Source organism: Haemaphysalis longicornis, unplaced genomic scaffold (genome assembly GCF_048455015.1).
Source record: "Haemaphysalis longicornis isolate Haplotype H1 unplaced genomic scaffold, Haemaphysalis longicornis Haplotype H1 scaffold_9, whole genome shotgun sequence".
In the NCBI taxonomy this organism is placed as follows: Eukaryota; Metazoa; Arthropoda; class Arachnida; order Ixodida; family Ixodidae; genus Haemaphysalis; species Haemaphysalis longicornis.
This window is the reverse complement of record NW_027526460.1, coordinates 77,944,930-77,962,496: the sequence shown is the minus strand read 5'-3', so window position 1 is coordinate 77,962,496 and position 17,567 is coordinate 77,944,930. Positions and strand designations below refer to the sequence as shown.

At 46.2% G+C, this 17,567-nt stretch overlaps 1 protein-coding gene and 2 non-coding genes across 3 annotated transcripts in view; all 3 read right to left on the bottom strand.

The window, feature by feature from the left end:
- Nucleotides 1-563: 563 nt before the first annotated feature.
- Nucleotides 564-635, bottom strand: Trnaq-cug (transfer RNA glutamine (anticodon CUG)). The gene has a single exon. It is a non-coding gene; the product is annotated as a tRNA-Gln (tRNA).
- A 7-nt stretch (nt 636-642) lies between these two features.
- On the bottom strand, nt 643-714 carry Trnae-uuc (transfer RNA glutamic acid (anticodon UUC)). Its single transcript has one exon. It is a non-coding gene; the product is annotated as a tRNA-Glu (tRNA).
- A 3,411-nt stretch (nt 715-4,125) lies between these two features.
- The window catches only part of LOC144152603 (dnaJ homolog subfamily C member 2), a 41,500-nt gene continuing 28,058 nt past the window's right edge, over nt 4,126-17,567 (bottom strand). The window contains exons 13-17 of the mRNA XM_077683923.1: nt 15,708-15,889; nt 12,331-12,428; nt 10,198-10,314; nt 8,592-8,755; nt 4,126-4,293 (exon numbers count right to left, since the gene is read on the bottom strand). Coding sequence (XP_077540049.1) covers nt 4,222-4,293; nt 8,592-8,755; nt 10,198-10,314; nt 12,331-12,428; nt 15,708-15,889 — 633 coding nt within the window. The 3' untranslated portion in view covers nt 4,126-4,221. The remainder of the gene's footprint in view (nt 4,294-8,591; nt 8,756-10,197; nt 10,315-12,330; nt 12,429-15,707; nt 15,890-17,567) is intronic.

Genomic DNA, 17,567 nt, shown 5'->3' with positions numbered 1-17,567 from the left:
CCCGTGGTCATAACTATGGCGGTCATAACGCTAACTTAGGCTCTGAACTTTACTAGGGACCAGCGACACCGGTGAAACGCATCTTGCATTCGTATTCAACTCGAATTTATCTCAAAAATACTGATATTCTACTCTGCCCAAATGCAAATTGCCATCACCGCACTGCCATCACAGCCATAGAGTTAATACTATCACAGCACTGTAATCATACTATATCTTCAACGAAGCATTTTAAGAAGGAAAGTGACTTGCTGGTCCAAAGGATAGGAATTCGAAAAAAAGGAAGCATGTGGCATCAATTAAAGGACAGAGGTCAAGACAACCTCGATCGGTTTATCGGCATGATTTATGTGTGCCTCAAGGCAATCTGCAGCCTGTGGAAAGTGCGTGTTGCCTTTCGGCACAAATGTAAAGTTTTCTACGCTCTGGTTGATGTTATTTTCCGTGTTCTTGTTTAAAATAGTTTAAGAAAGTCACCACTGCATTGGCAAGACGTAGCTTAGAGGCAGAGTACTCCAGGGACTCTGTTTGATCCAGTAGGGACCAAGGCTACAAAAAAAATGAGGTCTCACCGAGATTTGAACTCGGATCGCTGGATTCAGAGTCCAGAGTGCTAACCGTTACACCATGAGACCAAAGACGTTCCGACGCCGGGAATCGAACCCGGGCCTTCTGGGTGAAAGCCAGATATCCTAGCCACTAGACCACGCCGGAGATGGTGCACGGGGCAAAGCAAGAACAATAAATGCACAGCGGCTTCAAGTCCGAGGAAAATACAGCACATAAACTATATATGTACAAGGGAAAATGTATGAGAACGTAACTGCTAATAACATGGCTCCTTGGTCCCAGCGTGAATCCCCACAATGTTCCAATGGCAACAGCCACCTTCCTGACTGGCCAATTCCGATTTGTTCACTCGTATTTTTATACTACTATTCATTTTTTATTTACTTACCTGTTTATTTTCTTTGATGAAGAAGGGTGCATTAGACAACCTCAGTCGTTCTTCTTTGCCTTATTTAGTTCTTATTAATAAAAAAAAAATCTTGGCCAATCCCCTGACTGGGTATGCGTCCGTTTATGGGCCAGCACGTACCACCACTTCGTTAGCGGGGCTCAATTTACAAATCTTTGCCTCCAGACTGGTGATTTTACAGGAATTCAGGGCAAAATCAAGCCTAATATCCTGTCCAAGGGAGCCTGCAAACAGTATACGATGAATAATTTAAGCATTATTCCCCGCTTTTCGTGACCCAGGCAATTGCTTACAGATGCCTCCTTTGTGGTATTTACCTGTTTTCCTCCGTTGGGGCCGTGGACATTCTGGGATTGACAGCAATGAGTTGGCGCATCAACTCACCGACGATTCTCTTTATCTGTACCAGATTCCCTGGCCCGGGCCCTCGGGGGACGGTGGGAGGCTCCAACTGCACCGCACCATCTGGACTGTGGGTAGAGGCGTTAACACCTCTACCCGCCTCCTCACCATAATGGAGGCTCGACTTCTCCAGCACTTTCAAATGAATACTCTGATAACACCCTCCTGCGTATTTCTTTGTTTCTATCAATTTGAGCCCTCCTGTACCACTGTCCCACTGCCTCTGCTGAGTTACCATTGCCTGCTTTACTGCCCGGTGGCTCAGCTATCCGGCTCATATCCCTAAGCGGTCTTTCCATCCCCACCTGGCTCGACTTGCTTAGCTTTGAAGGGGAAGAACAGCGCAGACTGGTCACCCAGGCAGTTGACGTGCTTGGCCTCTAGTTTCAGCCGAATAGAAAGTCTTTACAACTATTACTACGACTAATCTGAGAATGTTCAGTAATGTGCCATAAACTAAGGTAAACAAGGGCAGAGTCAACTTCAGCACATTACGATATGGGCATTGTAAGCTGGACAGAGAAAGCATATAAATCGCAAAGTTTCTTATTACTCGCTGCGGTGGCTCAATGGCTAAGGCGTTGCGCTGCTGAGCACGAGGTCGCGGGTTCAATTCCCGGCCGTGGTGGCCGCTTTTCTGATGTAGGCGAAAAGCAAAAACGCCCACGTGTACGAGATTTCGGCGCACGTTGAAGATCCCCAAGTGGTCGAAATTAATCCGGAGCCCTCCACTACAGCGCGCCTCATCGCCTGTGCTGTGTTGGCGCATTAAACCCTACAATCAATCAATCAAGTTTCTTATTGAATAAAAAGCCACGTTGGCATCACGAGTCAGAATTAGCAGTAAACTTTTCAGCTGCATGACGCAGACTACTCTATCCATGACACACAATATTTGTCTCTTAGAGTCATAAAGGAGCCATGAAATGGCCGCTTCTACAATTTCTCTGGAGAAGCATTTTGATGGTGGGGAGTGCCCTGTGGTCAACAGCAACCTTCACGTCTGGTTGCCACAACAAGGAAAGTGTAGCAGAGAAAAACTAGCGATGTTAGTGTAAGTTTAACAATGACTGCTACTAGCCATGCCTCCTTGCAGTGAGGTGCATTGAACCAGGGCAAAAAATACACTTGAACAATATGCAAAGATAAGAAAATTGTGTCGCCGTAAGCTCGTGCGAGACCCCTATGAGGCAAACAAAAGCTACAACGTTTGCGTGAAATCTTTTGCTTTTTTTTTTCAAAGTTGAGGACCTGCAGAGGATGCTTTTGCACTTGAGCCAAATACAGAGAACAACTTTTTTTTTTCAAAACTTCAAATTTCTTACCACAAACAATTATAAGCCCAGCATCAAACGCTGGAATCTTAAGAGCTATTGCAATAGCTACAACCTCTGCGAGATTGCTGTTATGACTAGAGAGAGCGAAGTGTTGAAGACAGCTTTAAAAACCGAAATCACATGTATACAGCATTGACTGAAGCATAACTGATGTTTCTGGCAACATTCGTAGTCCCGACCATTGGCTGCAGAGCTAGGTGCAACGCGGAATGTCGCACAAATACAACATGCCGTGAACGTGCTGTGCACGGTGGTTGGTCACCTCGCCCGAGTCCTTACCCAGCCGGCTGTCCAATTCTACTACAGATTGGCACCTACATTTTTAGTGAAATCCAAGCCCCCCATCCCTCAGTAAGGTAAGGAATTGGGCTAGTTGGTTTTTTCGCCTGTTTGAAAACTGTGCTTGAGGTTACAAAGGACACACTTTTTTAAGGAATACAAACGACATTGTATGTTTGTATTCTTTAAAAAAGTGTGCCCTTAGTAACCTCAAGTGCAGTTTTCAAACCCCCATCCCTCCATTTCTTTACTGCTCCTTTCAATGCTTGCATAACTTCCATGCTCATTGTGGTAGTAGCAAGATTTCTCGTTCCCTGCTAAGTCCACATGTTGAGAGACCCCTGTTTTGGCTGTTACTGGTTTGGCTGTCACCTCACAGCAGCACTTGATTGCGATACAAAAGCATAGTGATGGTATCTCGGAGATGCTTTCAAGTATTCGTATTTCTGTATAGAGATCTGTTTGCTGAATGTATTTGTACCTCTGCGGCAAAAGACTTTTATAGCGTATCAGTCGGATCGCGGTACCCTGTTACCATTGTTGCTAAACATGTTTTTATGCAGGGACCATATCCAACATTAAGCAGGCTTTCTGCAGCTGTAATAGCCTTCCATTTCACCGTTCCCTTTTTTTTTGGAAGTGACGGACATTACCCGTGCCTCGATAGCCTTTCAATAACTTCATCGAGAAGCCATTTAAAAACTATGTTATAGACCAAATTCCTCTACTATACTACTTACTACTATACTACTACAGTAAAAACTCCTTACAAGACACACTCAAGGGACCCAAGAAATGCATCTCTTGAAACCAAGGTCTCTTGTATGCAATGTTGCTAACATGATGAACATAGGAGAACCAACCAAGCCGTCTTTCAAATGTCTCTTATAACCAAGTGTCTCTTGTAACAGTGTCTCTTGTAACTAGGTTTTACTGTATACTACAAACCTTAGATCATGCATATCCTTTCCCCCCTCAACCAGCAGAGGGAGCTGGCAAAGCTTGCATTATTTCCTATTTTTTCACACACTTGTTTGTTTTTGCACAGAACTGCTTCCCAACGTTTCCACAACAGCCGTTTTTGCGGATTCCAGCACAATGCAAAGGAAATGAGCTCCACCACCCAGGTGCTGAGACTTAAAACTCCGGTGTGGAGTGGATCTTTTTATTAACAACTTCCAGCAAGGCAGCAGCCAGAGCACCCCACAAAAGCGCAGCCAACAATCACTTCCGTCCGGTCTGGGCTGCAGCAGCCTGTTGGGCAGCCTTCTTGGTCTTCACCAGTTCCACCAGGTCCTGAAAGGTGAATAGATATAATCATCATCATCACCATTTGTAAAACATGTGGGCCGCGGGGGGAGGGCACCACACTAATTTTTTTTGTTCAAAAGGATTAATGTTCTGTGTTCAGCCTAAAACGCCGTGAAGAGGCATTCTGCACGAATCACACTGAAGCCATTATGACCGCACACAAAACCGGTCAGTCTTGTCTGGTTCTCCGTGGCTTGCATGTATACCTGGTACTTTTTCGAACTGGTGTGGACCTCAATATCAGGCTTGCCCCCATGCGAAAAATTCACATCACGGGCACACAAGGTGCAAAATCCAAACTTCTCTCCTTTGTCCGACGGCACGAAGCAGGAAAATTCTGACATTTACGATTTGAAAAACACCTAGTAGTGATGTCATGGCTTCGAGCCCGTCACTGCACTGCGATGCAACTACCGCAGTCGTACCACAGGTCGTACTGCATCAGACACGGCAGTCATACCAAGAGTGACATGAACACAGAAGTCCTAACCGGCCGCAAAACAACGTGCTATAAACAGGCTAGCCGAGGTGGTAGCGAGTTCTGGATATGGATGTGTAGCCCAACCCGAGAAGGTGACAGAAGTCGCAACTTCTGCTGATGCTGATAACAAGAGTACGTAGTGCCTTCTCATGGCGGCGCAAGGTACCACAGTGTCGTTTTAATAGATGTTCCAATCTTTTCTTGAAAATTCGTAATATCGTAATACGTGCCAAAATTCGTACATTTTACGGAAAATTCAAAAACTTGGTAGGAATGCTGTTGCTGTCTATTTTAGATGCCCAATTAGACTCCTTCTGATACCATCTCCGGATTGGAACACAGTGCAACCAACATGTTTCATGAAACTTGCCTCTCGCAGTTTAGAGTAAACTGTCCTCTGCTTCCATGCCTAATAAGTATTTTTTCGTGCTCCCGACGTACAACACGGCACTGCGCATGCAGCTCTTTGCAACAAAAGGGGAGAGGTGGGGAGGCTGCATTCCTTCTCCCAACACACAAACACATCTGACTACAGGAGGAGAACTGAATTCAAGGGGAAAAAAAAAGAAGAAAGCCTCACGCTTAGGCCTAATGTTAGGCTTTCTTGTAGTTTTGAGCTCCACAACCTGGCAAGCATCACTGTACAGTTGCTAGAAGTGTTAGCACCACTGATCTCCACCTAGTTGCTGGATGGCGCTTCGCCGCTGTTGCGGCCGGGCGCGCGTACGGCCACCGGAAGTTCAACGGCTCGTCCCGGAAGTCGGGCGTCTGCTACGCTTCTCAACCGCTGATAAGCGTCCCCTTTGGCGCATTTTGGCATTTTGTTCTCATTTTATTGCATTTTGGCTATACACATCGCGTTCAGATCGCAACTTATGCTATACCGAAAAATGCGACGTTAATATGAAGCAGAATTTAATTGCGAAGGAGAACGAAAATGTCACTTGGGTCTTGGTTTGAGAGGAGACGACGCAGCATGAACGGGATTTATGCTAGAAATTTATGCTAGGGATTTATGCAAGAAAGAAAACAACGTGGGCACGGCGTCAGGCTGTAGCCGAGTTCGTGCACCCGTTCTGTCAAAACAGCTGTCAGTAAAGTGGTCACTGCAGAGCCTGCTGCCTGGGGATGGAGCCCATTTGTCCCTTCTTAATGCCCTAATTACACGAGCACAGTTAACCATGGTTAAGCGAACCGCGGTTAGACAAAACCGCAGTTTGCTGCGTTACACGGCAGACGAAACTGCGGTTACGTCGCCAACCATGGTTAACGCAAACAGCTTGGCCACCTCAGTTCGGTCATGCTAACCGCAGTTTCCGCAGCCACAGTGCTCAAAATCGCACAAGTCCTGCCGTTTGGAAGAGACGAAGGTTCCCAAATAGCGGGCGCCCCAAAGCTGCCCCCAAGACGCGCTTGCGTTCTTTGCATCGCTCTCTCAATCAGCGCGACTGCCCGACAGCAGCGGCTCGTTTCCCTATCCGCCCGACTAACTACCGTATTTACTCGCGTAATCCTCGCACTCACGTAATCCTCGCACCCCTAATGTGAGCCACCAAAACTTGGATTTTTTGGTTCCTCGCATAATCCTCGCACCCCCAACTTTGCAGTGGCGAAAGTTGCCTGCTCGCGAAACCCGCATGGTGCACGCGATCTCCAACGCGCGCCCTCCCCCGCCGCCTCTCCGTTCGGCGGAGAGCGCTGTGTATCCAAGGCCATCCAGGCGCCCTAACAACCTGCATGGCTACTCCCTAACAGGCGCCCTAACACGCTACTCACACTGTCCTTGAGCCGGTTTCGCGTGTGCGCAACTAGACGGCGTTCGCGCAGCCCGCTGTCGTGTCGTCGTGTCGCCGTCGTGGTCCCGTCGTTGAGCAGCAGCAGTCACTCGCGTCAGTGGTGGATAGCTCGCTGCCATTTTGAGAACTTTTTGATCTCTTTGTTTTGTGCTTGGTGCCGCTTCGCCATGGGGAAGAACGCCAGCTACAATGCCGCTTTCAAATTGAAAGCGATAGAGTACGCGATCGAACACGGCAACCGCGCCGCAGGCAGGCACTTCGGCGTCACCGACTTGAACGTGCGTTACTGGAGTAGGGCACGCACATGACAACGACGAGACAGGGTGCGCGCCAGAAAGCAAAGGCGGCAATTTCATGATCGCTGATCGACGGGAGACTGTTTATGTTGTAAATAATAAAATAAAAAGAAATAGCTGCTGTTGGCAACACTGAGCTTACATTACAAAAAACGACCGCTACATTTAGCGGGACTGGCAGAAGGCAAATTGGCAACACTGTGCACCGGATATGATTTTTTTTCCCCACATAATTCTCGCACCCCTATCTTCGCATTGACTTTTCCGAAAAAAAAAGTGCGAGGATTATGCGAGTAAATACGGTACTACAAAAGCCGTGCTAAATTTGTTCCGCGCGTCGTCCGCCGAAAATGGATATAACAGGCAATCCTGAAGCGTTTTCAGCACTCGGAAACAATCGGCGCGCGCGTCAGCCGTGCCTGCAAACACGCCGGCGCGCCTGTCCGCACGGCACTGCTATAGCGGCCCGAACCGGCCCAGACCACGGAAGCAACAGCTTATCGCCGCTCTTCGAAAACAATCTGATCGCGGAAAAGAACTTCCACATGCGGGAAAATGGATGTTAGTGCGGTGAAAAATTGTGCTATGGATTGTAATTCGCAGTTGTAGAGATAGCGGCGGTCAAATATCTACCGCGATGCTAAGCCGAAAGTTCCCAACACCGAACAGACCTAAGCAAACCAAGCCGGTTGCGAGCTGTTGGGGAAGCCCCTTCCCTCGCCGCGCGCGAGTGCGTTGCATTTGGGTCGGAAGCGACTGCTTTAACGATATTTTTTTTGTCTACACTGCTTCTCTTTTGTTTTTTATCGTGAAGTTATAAGTGTGATAATTTATTTTTGTTACGTTCTCAATCAAGTAACCACGGTCACCAAACGTGCAATTTCGCGTGTAACAGCCAAAACTGCAGCTTGCGATAACCGCGGTTAAAGTTTAGTAACTACGGTTAAACTTAACTGCGGTTACTTTCGCCGTGTAACTAGGGTATAACCACCCAACGCCGGTACAAGAGCGAGGGAATCTGCGTAACAAGAGCCACAGCTTAAAAACGACACCGATATGACATTTGCGTTTCGCTGCGTATCACGCACGTCGTACGGAATATTGTAATACTTCCAAGTGGAACGTATTCCCAGACGACTTCTCTGGTCTGCTTGTGCAGTTGACGGCGCAACAAGCAGGCATTTTTGGCGGAATGCGCGCGAATACGTAGCATGCGCTATGCTGGAACGGCGGCCATTTGCCCGACTTCCGGGACGAGCGCTCGAACTTCCGGCGGCCGCGCGCCGGAGAGCTCGACGCGCCATCCAGCAACTCTAGTGGAGATCAGTGGTTAGCACCAACACAGAGGCCGCTGCCAGCATATGCATAGAGGGGCAGCTTACGATAGCCATGAGCACGTCCTCAGTTGCCGATGATAGTTCGATCAGCCAATGAGGAGGTCGACCCAGTACACACGAAACCTTGCTGACTAGCTAGAGGGAACTATCCCCAGCTGCCGCTCTGTGCAGAGGCTGTCACCTCGTTCTCCATTGTTGTTAACACTTCTGACGTCAAGCTGCAAGTGGCAGCTGACCCAAACGCAAGACGTCGAAACATGACTCTAGGCCTAACGTCGGACCAGAGCTCATACCCGCATCACCCGCTTGCCACTTTTGCCCGTCAACCTTCGCGCAGGTGGGTCACAAACCGTAACGATGAAAGGTAGCACACCTTGTATCGGCGCATGCACTCCTTCTTTGAGCGGGTGGGCACGCACTCCGCGATGCGGTCCCAGCGGTCAGGCGTGCTGGCCGGGTACGTCTTAAGGGCCTGCTCCAGAAGCCGCTGCTCGTCCGCCTGCCACTGGCCAGTGCCAGTCCCGCCAGCACCGTCACCTGCACGCACACGAAGCCAGCCAAGGTTGCTCCAGGAAAGGCCTCAATGGCTACTGTCACCCACTGTTAGCTTGATGTTGGCTATTGTTGCATATTGTCAGATGCTGCCTCTCAGAACATTTTGCCTGCAAGCCAAGCATGAAGCTAACTAAGAATGAAGGCAACAAAAGGTCTCAATGGCTATGGTCACACATTGTCAAATCAATGTTGGCTAATGTCGGATATTGTTGGCTACTGTCAAACGCTGCCTCTCAAAACGCGTCGTATGTAAGCTAAGCACGAAGGCAAGCCCATACCAGGGAAAGGCCTCAATAGCTATTGTCGCACTTTGTCGGTTCGATGTCGGCTATTGTTGACTATTGCTGGATATTGTAAGTTGTTGCCTCTCAGTGGCAGCAGTGACCAAAAACATATGGCCTGCATCCCTTTTTGACGTCCAAACCTAGGGAAAATAAGAGAATGCCAGAACAAAAGAGCACCAACAAGCCTGTCTCCTCCACATCTCGTGGAAATGCTGATGAATAAAAAATGCCTCCATTTCCTCTTGAAATTAGTTCTTTATTGCTCTTCTGGGTTAGCAGCATGTTCAGATCTCTCTGCTACAGTTTTTTCTATATTCTCGTGCTTGCATTGAGCTCAGATGGAGAATTTGTGCACAATTCGCCAAGATAAGGTGCAATTCTCACCCGAGTTAAATGACGTTAACCCTCCTTTTGCTTTTATTTTCTAATAACTTGTAATTAAATGGTGTCACTCCCCACTCAAGGTGCCTCCACAACAATGAACGGCAGCGCGAACCGCAGACAGATAGCAGTTGTCGCTTCCACGCAAGAATGCCATTCTTGCTGCCCACTCACGATAGGCCCAACTAATTCAACACCACTTGGCTCCCGGGTAATTCAAACTGCCCCCACTGTCCTCGCAAAATTCTTTGTTTCAGATTTAACTCTTCAGTCCATTCGGTCTTCCAATCTCGTGGGGCAGAATCAACAAAATACCGCTTTATCTCAAGAAAGCACTACCTAGAAATGTAGTGTGCTTATTACCACTCAGTATATGAATATGCGTCTGCACGCACGCACTGGCCTCGTATGCCTATCCCCCACTTCCTTGTGCACAATCTTGTGAGGCAGAATCAACAACATTTCGCTTTATCCTGATAAAGGACTACCTAGAAATGCAGTGTGCTTGTTATCCCTCAGTCTATGAATGCACGTGTCTGCACGCTTGCACTGGCCTCGTATGCCTATCCCCCACTTCCCTGTAGAAAATTTGTGAGCCAGAATCAACGAAATTCTGCTTTATCCCAAGAAAGCGCTACCTACTAATGTAGTGTGCTCGTTACCACTCAGCCTATGAATACTCGTCTACACGCATGCACTGGCCTCATATGCCTATCCCCCCACTTCCTCGTGCACAAAGGAAGGAGAAGCAGCACGTACCGTCAAAGCGCTGCGATGGGGTCGACTCGTCCTTGAAGGCCACTTCCGTCTTGCCCCCCACCGACTTCTGGTGCTGTTCGTACGCCTTGCGGTTGGCCTCTTCCTTCAGCTGGGGATCTGCACGATGCACCCCGGCACACTCAGCTTCCAACAAGAATTTCAGGGACGCCAATCGAAGAGTTAACGAGTTTGCGAGTGCCAGCCTACAGATTCACTGGGCCCCATTTTCAACACCAACGGCACTTTGGCAGCTCATTATCCATAGCACCTCATTTTCTTTTACAGGGCCTTGAAGACAAAATACAAATTTGTCCAATTTGAAAGAATCAATGTTTAGTAACTCCCTCAGCTGCATTCCAGCCACGAAAAATGTTTTTTTTTTTTTTCCCCAACAAGAAAAATGCCCGAAATGTTCCAAAACTCCCAATTTTCCGCTACAGTGACGTAGCATGAGCCCACACTGAAAACATAGCTGTCAGTGTCTTAGATGTATGTTAGCATTTGAGTGGCACGATCAAACAGAACTAGAGGTCCCCACCACAATCTCTCGGTCACATTTTTTCGCAGTTGCTTAGGTCGACAGCTTCCATTAGCACACAGAAGTGCCCGTGACGTCATAGGGGTTGCCGGAAAGTGGCCGGGGAGTCGCCACTGCCTCATATGTTGTCCTTAACATTTCAGTTATTTGTCTGATGGTTGCACTAAAACTTGCACCATGCGTATCAGGACTAAGCCGTCTTTTCAATAAACCATTTTTGTATTTTGTCTTCATGGCCCCTTTTAGATGACCCAGAAAGTACCTTCTCAAGATCTTCGTATTTCGAAGCACCAGGCCTGGTTTCAAAGAACAGTGGAAAATGTCTTGCATTAACAGTCACAACTAGAGGTGCACAAACAGTGATTTTGGGAAATCAAGTTTGACACAAACGCAGCAACTGTGTACCAAATAAAATGCGAAACGAATACAGAAAAAAAAAAGGGTTAATGTTCAACTGCGGGTATGGTGCTTCTAGAAACAGGGTAACGGGATACCCCCCCAAAATTGTTTCTTGACAATATATGATACCAAATTTGAAATGGTGACATATTTGTCATCAGCGGCAAGAAATAAACAAATTTCGCAAATGAACATTTGTGAATTGTTCCAAACAGTGCGCACCAACTAGCCCCATTTGAAGCTTTTTTCACCATAATGAAGCACTTTCCTGCCAAAGTCTGCTTGTCTTCGGCATTAGCTGCTCACATCAGAAATCTTCTTTCAACTTACGGCTGCCTTTATTTTCCCTTCTCAACATAACAATTCGAGCACACCATTAATCACGACAGTTCTGGTGCTTCTAATTTGCAAATATTTACAGATACGCAAATAGTATACTCATACTTACGCAAATATACGAGCTCTTTGCTATCTCTTTCACACGGGACACTATTTCTGTGCATAACATCACAACTTACAGGTTTGAAAGACAAGTTGTAGCCTCACTATCAGCTCAGCAAAATGAGCAAGGGCATGAGAGAACAGGAAAGGAGCCTGATCTTTATCGGCTTATTTTTCCCCGTCTGAGGGTGCGTGTGCATTCATGAAAGAGAGAGAGATTGCCCATGAAGCCCTTTGCAGCTCTACACAGACCTGTAGATGTGAAGCCAAATGGAGAGACGAGCTAGCTGGTGAACATCCATGAGTGAAACTTAAGCGCAAACAGACACAGGGACGAGAAAGGGAAACGACACCAGCGCTTACTATCAACTGAAAGATAACCTAAAACACATATATACCATGCCAAGACCCAACAATCAGGCACGTGTGACCGTCGCACATGCGTACGGCGGCACACGAGGACAACCGCCCCCTTTTCTTCTCTTCTCTCTCTTTCCCTCATCCTCTACCCCCTCTCCTTAAATTAAGAAGTTGCACTTCTTTATCTAGAATACTTAGTGACGGGTGACTTATACAATCCGAGGCCCTAATCCGGATATGGAAGGCTTCAGCAATTTCCCTGGTAGCACGGTCTCTGTGTTTGAAAAGCACTTGCGTGTCTGTGAAGAGTGTCTCCTTAGTAATTTTTTGTTTAGATGTGTGTTGTCACTGCAGAACATTATGATTGCACACTGCTGTCGTTAAGCCACACGCACCCAGCCTCTGCAGGCTCTTGGCCTTGGCGAGCACCTCCTTGGCTGTCCGGTCCGAGGTGGCTCCGTGCTGGTTCATGAAGGCCGCCACAACCTCCCACCTGAGCAAAGACACGCACATAGTATACGCACGCTCGAACCACCGCCAGCTAGAGCAACGACGCCTGAGCACTCAACCTCCTCTCAACAAAAACCAGTAAAATTTGCTACCTCCTTAGTACTTTTTTGTTTAGGATGCTCAGTATAAACAAGACCACACACACTGTCTACCCGGGGCTTTATTTTTATTTTCCTGACTGTGTGGCTACATGCATTTTTTATGATCGTGCCCCAATGACCACCGTTGCAGACATGTTACATTGGTGGTAAAAGAGGGCCAAAAAAGTCAAGTTACTCGAGCATTTGCTGCAGCTGTCACCTATATCACAAGTAACAAGTTCCGTGCTCCGTCTGCCAAACAAGGCATTACAAAAAAAAAAAAAAAAAAAAAAACAGTTGCAGTGGCAGCGAACCCCCAGTACAGTGGAGCCAGCCACCCAAACAGCAGGTCATGCAGTGTTTTCCCAAATGGATGACGGACACACGATTGATTAACCTCGCAATTTTAAAGCCTGGTACATATATGTGCAGTTTCACTGCAACACCCAGGTACAATAGACTTTCAATCATTTGACCTCGGATAGCTCCAGATCATCACATAACTCCACTAACTTTACAGGTTTCGTCAGGGTATAAACCTTGGTATTTTTACCAATTTTCCTCTTAATTTCACCAAACTTTAGCGGTGCCAACAGGGTCCTGTTCCAACAGCACAATCATTTAGTACTTTATTTTTGCTCACATTCTGTGCTCGTGCCATTATACAGCAAAAGCCAACATTGGATAAAAGCTATTAAGTTAATCAACAGCTCTACTAGTGGGTGTTATTGTTTTCCCAAAATAATCAACTGCACGCAGTGAACTATGCCCAACAAAAAACACAGAGGTCTCTCAAGAAGCTGGGTTGTGAAACGGTGAAGACTGATACAGAGGGCCTGTTTAGTTAAAAGTGCACACAGCCTATAGCCAGCATAGCATTTAGGCAATTACTTAGCAATGTATAAATTACTGCTCAAAATCATTGCTTTGGCACTGCCACCAGCTTTAACTGAGCATTTCTCAATGCTTCAGCGGTGAGCCCTTTAAGCCAGCAGGGTTACCAAAACAACACCAAGTCCGTCATTCTTGGTAAGCCCTCAACGAACCCATATAGAGACTGTAAGCATTGTCGCTATGGCCTGTAAGACCACCGGGAGTCCACTTACGAGGAAATGCAGCCTTTTTAGGGTTGAGCAACAATTGCCAGACCTAAAATGCTCATTTTTCTTCCTGGGTGTGTTGAGATAAGGACAGCCAAAGTGGTGCCTCGACCATTTTTTGTTGGAGATGAAACTTTTATATTGTGTAGAGCACTGTATCCTTACTACGGAATGGGCATTACTTTAGTGAGGAACACCATAGTTGATTTAATAAAAAATTATTTAGAACGAGATCGGGCCAAGCTACTTTTCACATTGCTTGGCGTGGCAACTTTCGGGACCTGTAACACGAAGCGAAAATTGTTCCAAATGCTCCTAATTCTTTTACCAAATATTTGCAAACTTTTCTGCTTGATTTAGAAGAACTGAACATGTCAGGTTTATACTGTTTGAGAAAATATTTCTCAAAGTTAGTAGCCAGAGCAATGCCGTTCAAAAGTGCACTTCTAAAAAAAAAATTTTTTTTTTACACATAGGCCTAAAAGCTAAGCTGTCTGGTTTTTTAGACTTGTTTACCAGGGGCTGCTGAGCACTTCATAGCCTGATCATTGCTCTAGAAAGAAACATTGTCAAAATACGGCTTCGTAAAGTGCAACAGAAAAACGAAAATCTGGAGAAAAAGGCCACCATTCTACGTCATTTAAAAAAAACAATAATTCTCAATTTTCGAGATATTTGCTCAAAATGGCACTCAATAACTGAGTATTCTAGAAAGCTAAAAACGTGCTGCATTAATTTTGTTCTAATTTGGAAAAATGAGGTCACATTCAACACTTTTTTTTAACGTCCAATCAACAGTTTAGTAGCTGTCCGCAGTGAAAAAAAAATACAAATAATTATGGCTGTTTTTACAGATTTTAGGAAAATAAAGCGACTGATATATAAAGAAAACTCATCAGAGTAGTCATATTTACCCATCGTTAAATTTGTTAGTTGCGGAAGGCATTAAAACAATTGTGGGTTTTTTCAGCTCGTGTCTTCTACAGTGTCAAGCTGCCATTTCAACAATTTTTCTTCATCGCTTTGCCTTAGCTGCGTCATAAGCCCATACTTTACGTTTCTGACACTGATTAATCACACATAGTTAGTAATTTATCCCATTTACAAGCCAGTAACTGCACTGCTTGTTCTGAGAATTTTTGACGCGTGAAAGTCATGGTCAAGGGGGTATATCTCCATTTTACCTGGTACATGCGAAGTTCTAACTGCAATAAATTTTGTCGTTTCAATTGCCTGTCTTTGAGGCTTTTGGGGATACTAAATTAATTTGCTTTCTGAAAAAAAATTGTTTTCAGTTCTTAGAAAGAAACTTTCATCCCACTACAAAATCTATCGACCTGTACTTTGCACACTTCTATGTTAGTGGCAAGGTACACCTTTATACCTATGAAGACGTATTGGTTAATAACTATATTGTGATATGTAGGGTGACTTACTATACTGATCCAATGAAGACACATACATAACTGCTTCAGAATTAATTCTAAATTATTTTTATAAATATTGTTCCAGGACAGTTACGATAAAACAAGAGTTACAGCCCTTTTCTGTAACCATGCTCCCTTCTAAAACTCTTATGTATTGACGGCTAAGAGACGGGAATTCTGGAACATTTACAACTTCACTGCGAGTCAACTAATTAAGACAAGTAAATGAAATTTGGCGTAATGATAGAGTAGTCTTAGTGGCCAATCCCAGTACAATTTTTTCTGAGATATCTACAATACCTTTAGAGCTACAGACCTTCTTGTGGACGTAGCGCAAAATAGGGACAAAAGACAAAGGACACAATGAGCCGAAGATGAGCACTCGTCTTCGTCTCTTCTTGTCCTTTGTCCCTATTTTGTGCTACATCTACCAGAATTCTTCATCAGCGAGCCAAACTTCACACTTGCGTCAGCTACAGAGCCCTCTACACTAGCTTTGGCGCGAGCGCGTGCGATTCTCCGTGGACACATAGATATGCGCAATTTCGGTCCGAACCAAGCGCAAGACCATAAAATTTATGCTTACGATATACCTGCAAAGGTGAACAGGAAAAAAAGGCCGCGATAAATTGAGGTGACCACCACCATCCCAGACCTGTTGGCCGTGCCCGCAGGGAACAGGTTGACGGCCTTGACCAGCAGCTGGACGTCATCGGGGCTCCAGGCAGAGCCCATGGAGGCCAAGCCCTTGTCTGAGGCCCCCTGGCTCCGCCCACCCTGGATGCTGCCCGCCTGCTCTGCCTTTTCCCTTTCCAGCCGCTCCTCCAAGGCTTTGGCCTGCAGCCCAGAACGGTGCGGGGAAGGAATAGAGAGAGGGAGACGGACACAGAGAGAGAGAGATAGAGAGAGAAAACAGAGGTGGAGAGAGAGAGACAGACATAGGGGGAGATAGAGAGAGAGACAGAGAGAGATAGAGGGGGAAAGATAGATATAGACGGAGAAAAAGAAAGGGGGAGAGAAAGAGAGAGATTACACACTCCCTGGCTACCGCACAATTCCAGGCTCGAAAAACAGAAAAAGAACTTACAACACCTGAAAATTCGCTATGACGCAGTGACTGTGGAAGCGCGAGTTCCCGATTGCCAAACGTGTCCTCTAATTACTGGCATCATCCTTTGCACCTTGTGCATTTGCCTTCTCTCGCTTACCACGACTCTTACCCCTTTTCTTATTACCACACAAGAATCCTGCCAAGATCAGCCCTTACGCAACACAAATGTCGAGTGCAATGACCACAGAGTTCATGTAGCGAACGTGGAGACATTTCGTATCCCTAGCAGCCACAACGCCATTTTAATTAAAAGCCGTCCCCTCAGGGTACAGATATGTTGACGATGTGAAGAGTGACGCGCACACCAGAGACAGTGGACACACGTGAAAGGCTGTCTCCAATCACACACCATTCCCTCTTCCGGCAGTAACTGAATGCGTTCAAATCCGAGTTGCCTGGAGAGGACAACCAGGCTGCTACGAGTCGCATCAAACACAAAGGCTCTTCGACTATCAGCCTAAGGCTCAATGCAGACTTCCCAAGAGGAAATCTGGAATTCGTTTTTCACATTAGTTTCTACGGCGTGAAAAATCCTCAGACTACACACAGACTATCCGCGGTGAATACAAGATTGCAAATTGAACAGTCTCAGAGAATGTAGGTGCAACATAGTGGCACTGACCCCCCTGTCCACACTAACTAAAATTAATGTCACAGAGAAACGTACAGCGCAGCTTGCTTATAACGAATGCAGCAGGAATGGGAGATCAGTTTATTATAGATCCTTCTACCCTACTGCAGCGTTTTCCGCTAGCTCCTATGCCCTTTTCCTCCTTTCCCTAGGTGCCAAATTGCGATGAGGCACAACAGGGCATCTTTGTGCACCTGTTACAGTGTACTAGAAGAGAGAGGTGTGCCGTTCGGGGCCAATTACAGGGGTTCCTTCTGCAATGAAAATTTTTGCTGAGGAACTCCTGTTGTAAGCAGCGCGTGCCCCTGGCAGCCACTGCCTACCGGTTGGCCTCAGAAATTTTGTTTGTTAAATTATTCCTTATTTTTAATTCCCTAAGTAATCTTATTTTTTTTGTTTCATGATATAAAGTTTTATAAAACCCGTCAAATAACTGTTTAGCTTGATTTAAAAACTTATAGGTGGTGCTGGCTGCAACAGGTCTCTGGGGAATGCCTGCCTTCCATACAATTTTTTCATTTCAAAAGGGACCCACGCTCTCCATTGGTTTGTTTTCCTACACGACACACCTCTACCTCCTAATACACTGTACCCCTGTCAATGCGTGTTGCCAACTCCTACACTTACAAAACCACTTACGAAATCTCTGTACCAGTCAGACATGTCTTCCGGGAAAAAAATGCCTAAAAGTGAATCGTTCGTGGCATGGAAAAAGTTAGCTACCAGTCCAAACTGCACAATGGTCTGCTCGGGACGCAACTTGGGGCTTGTGG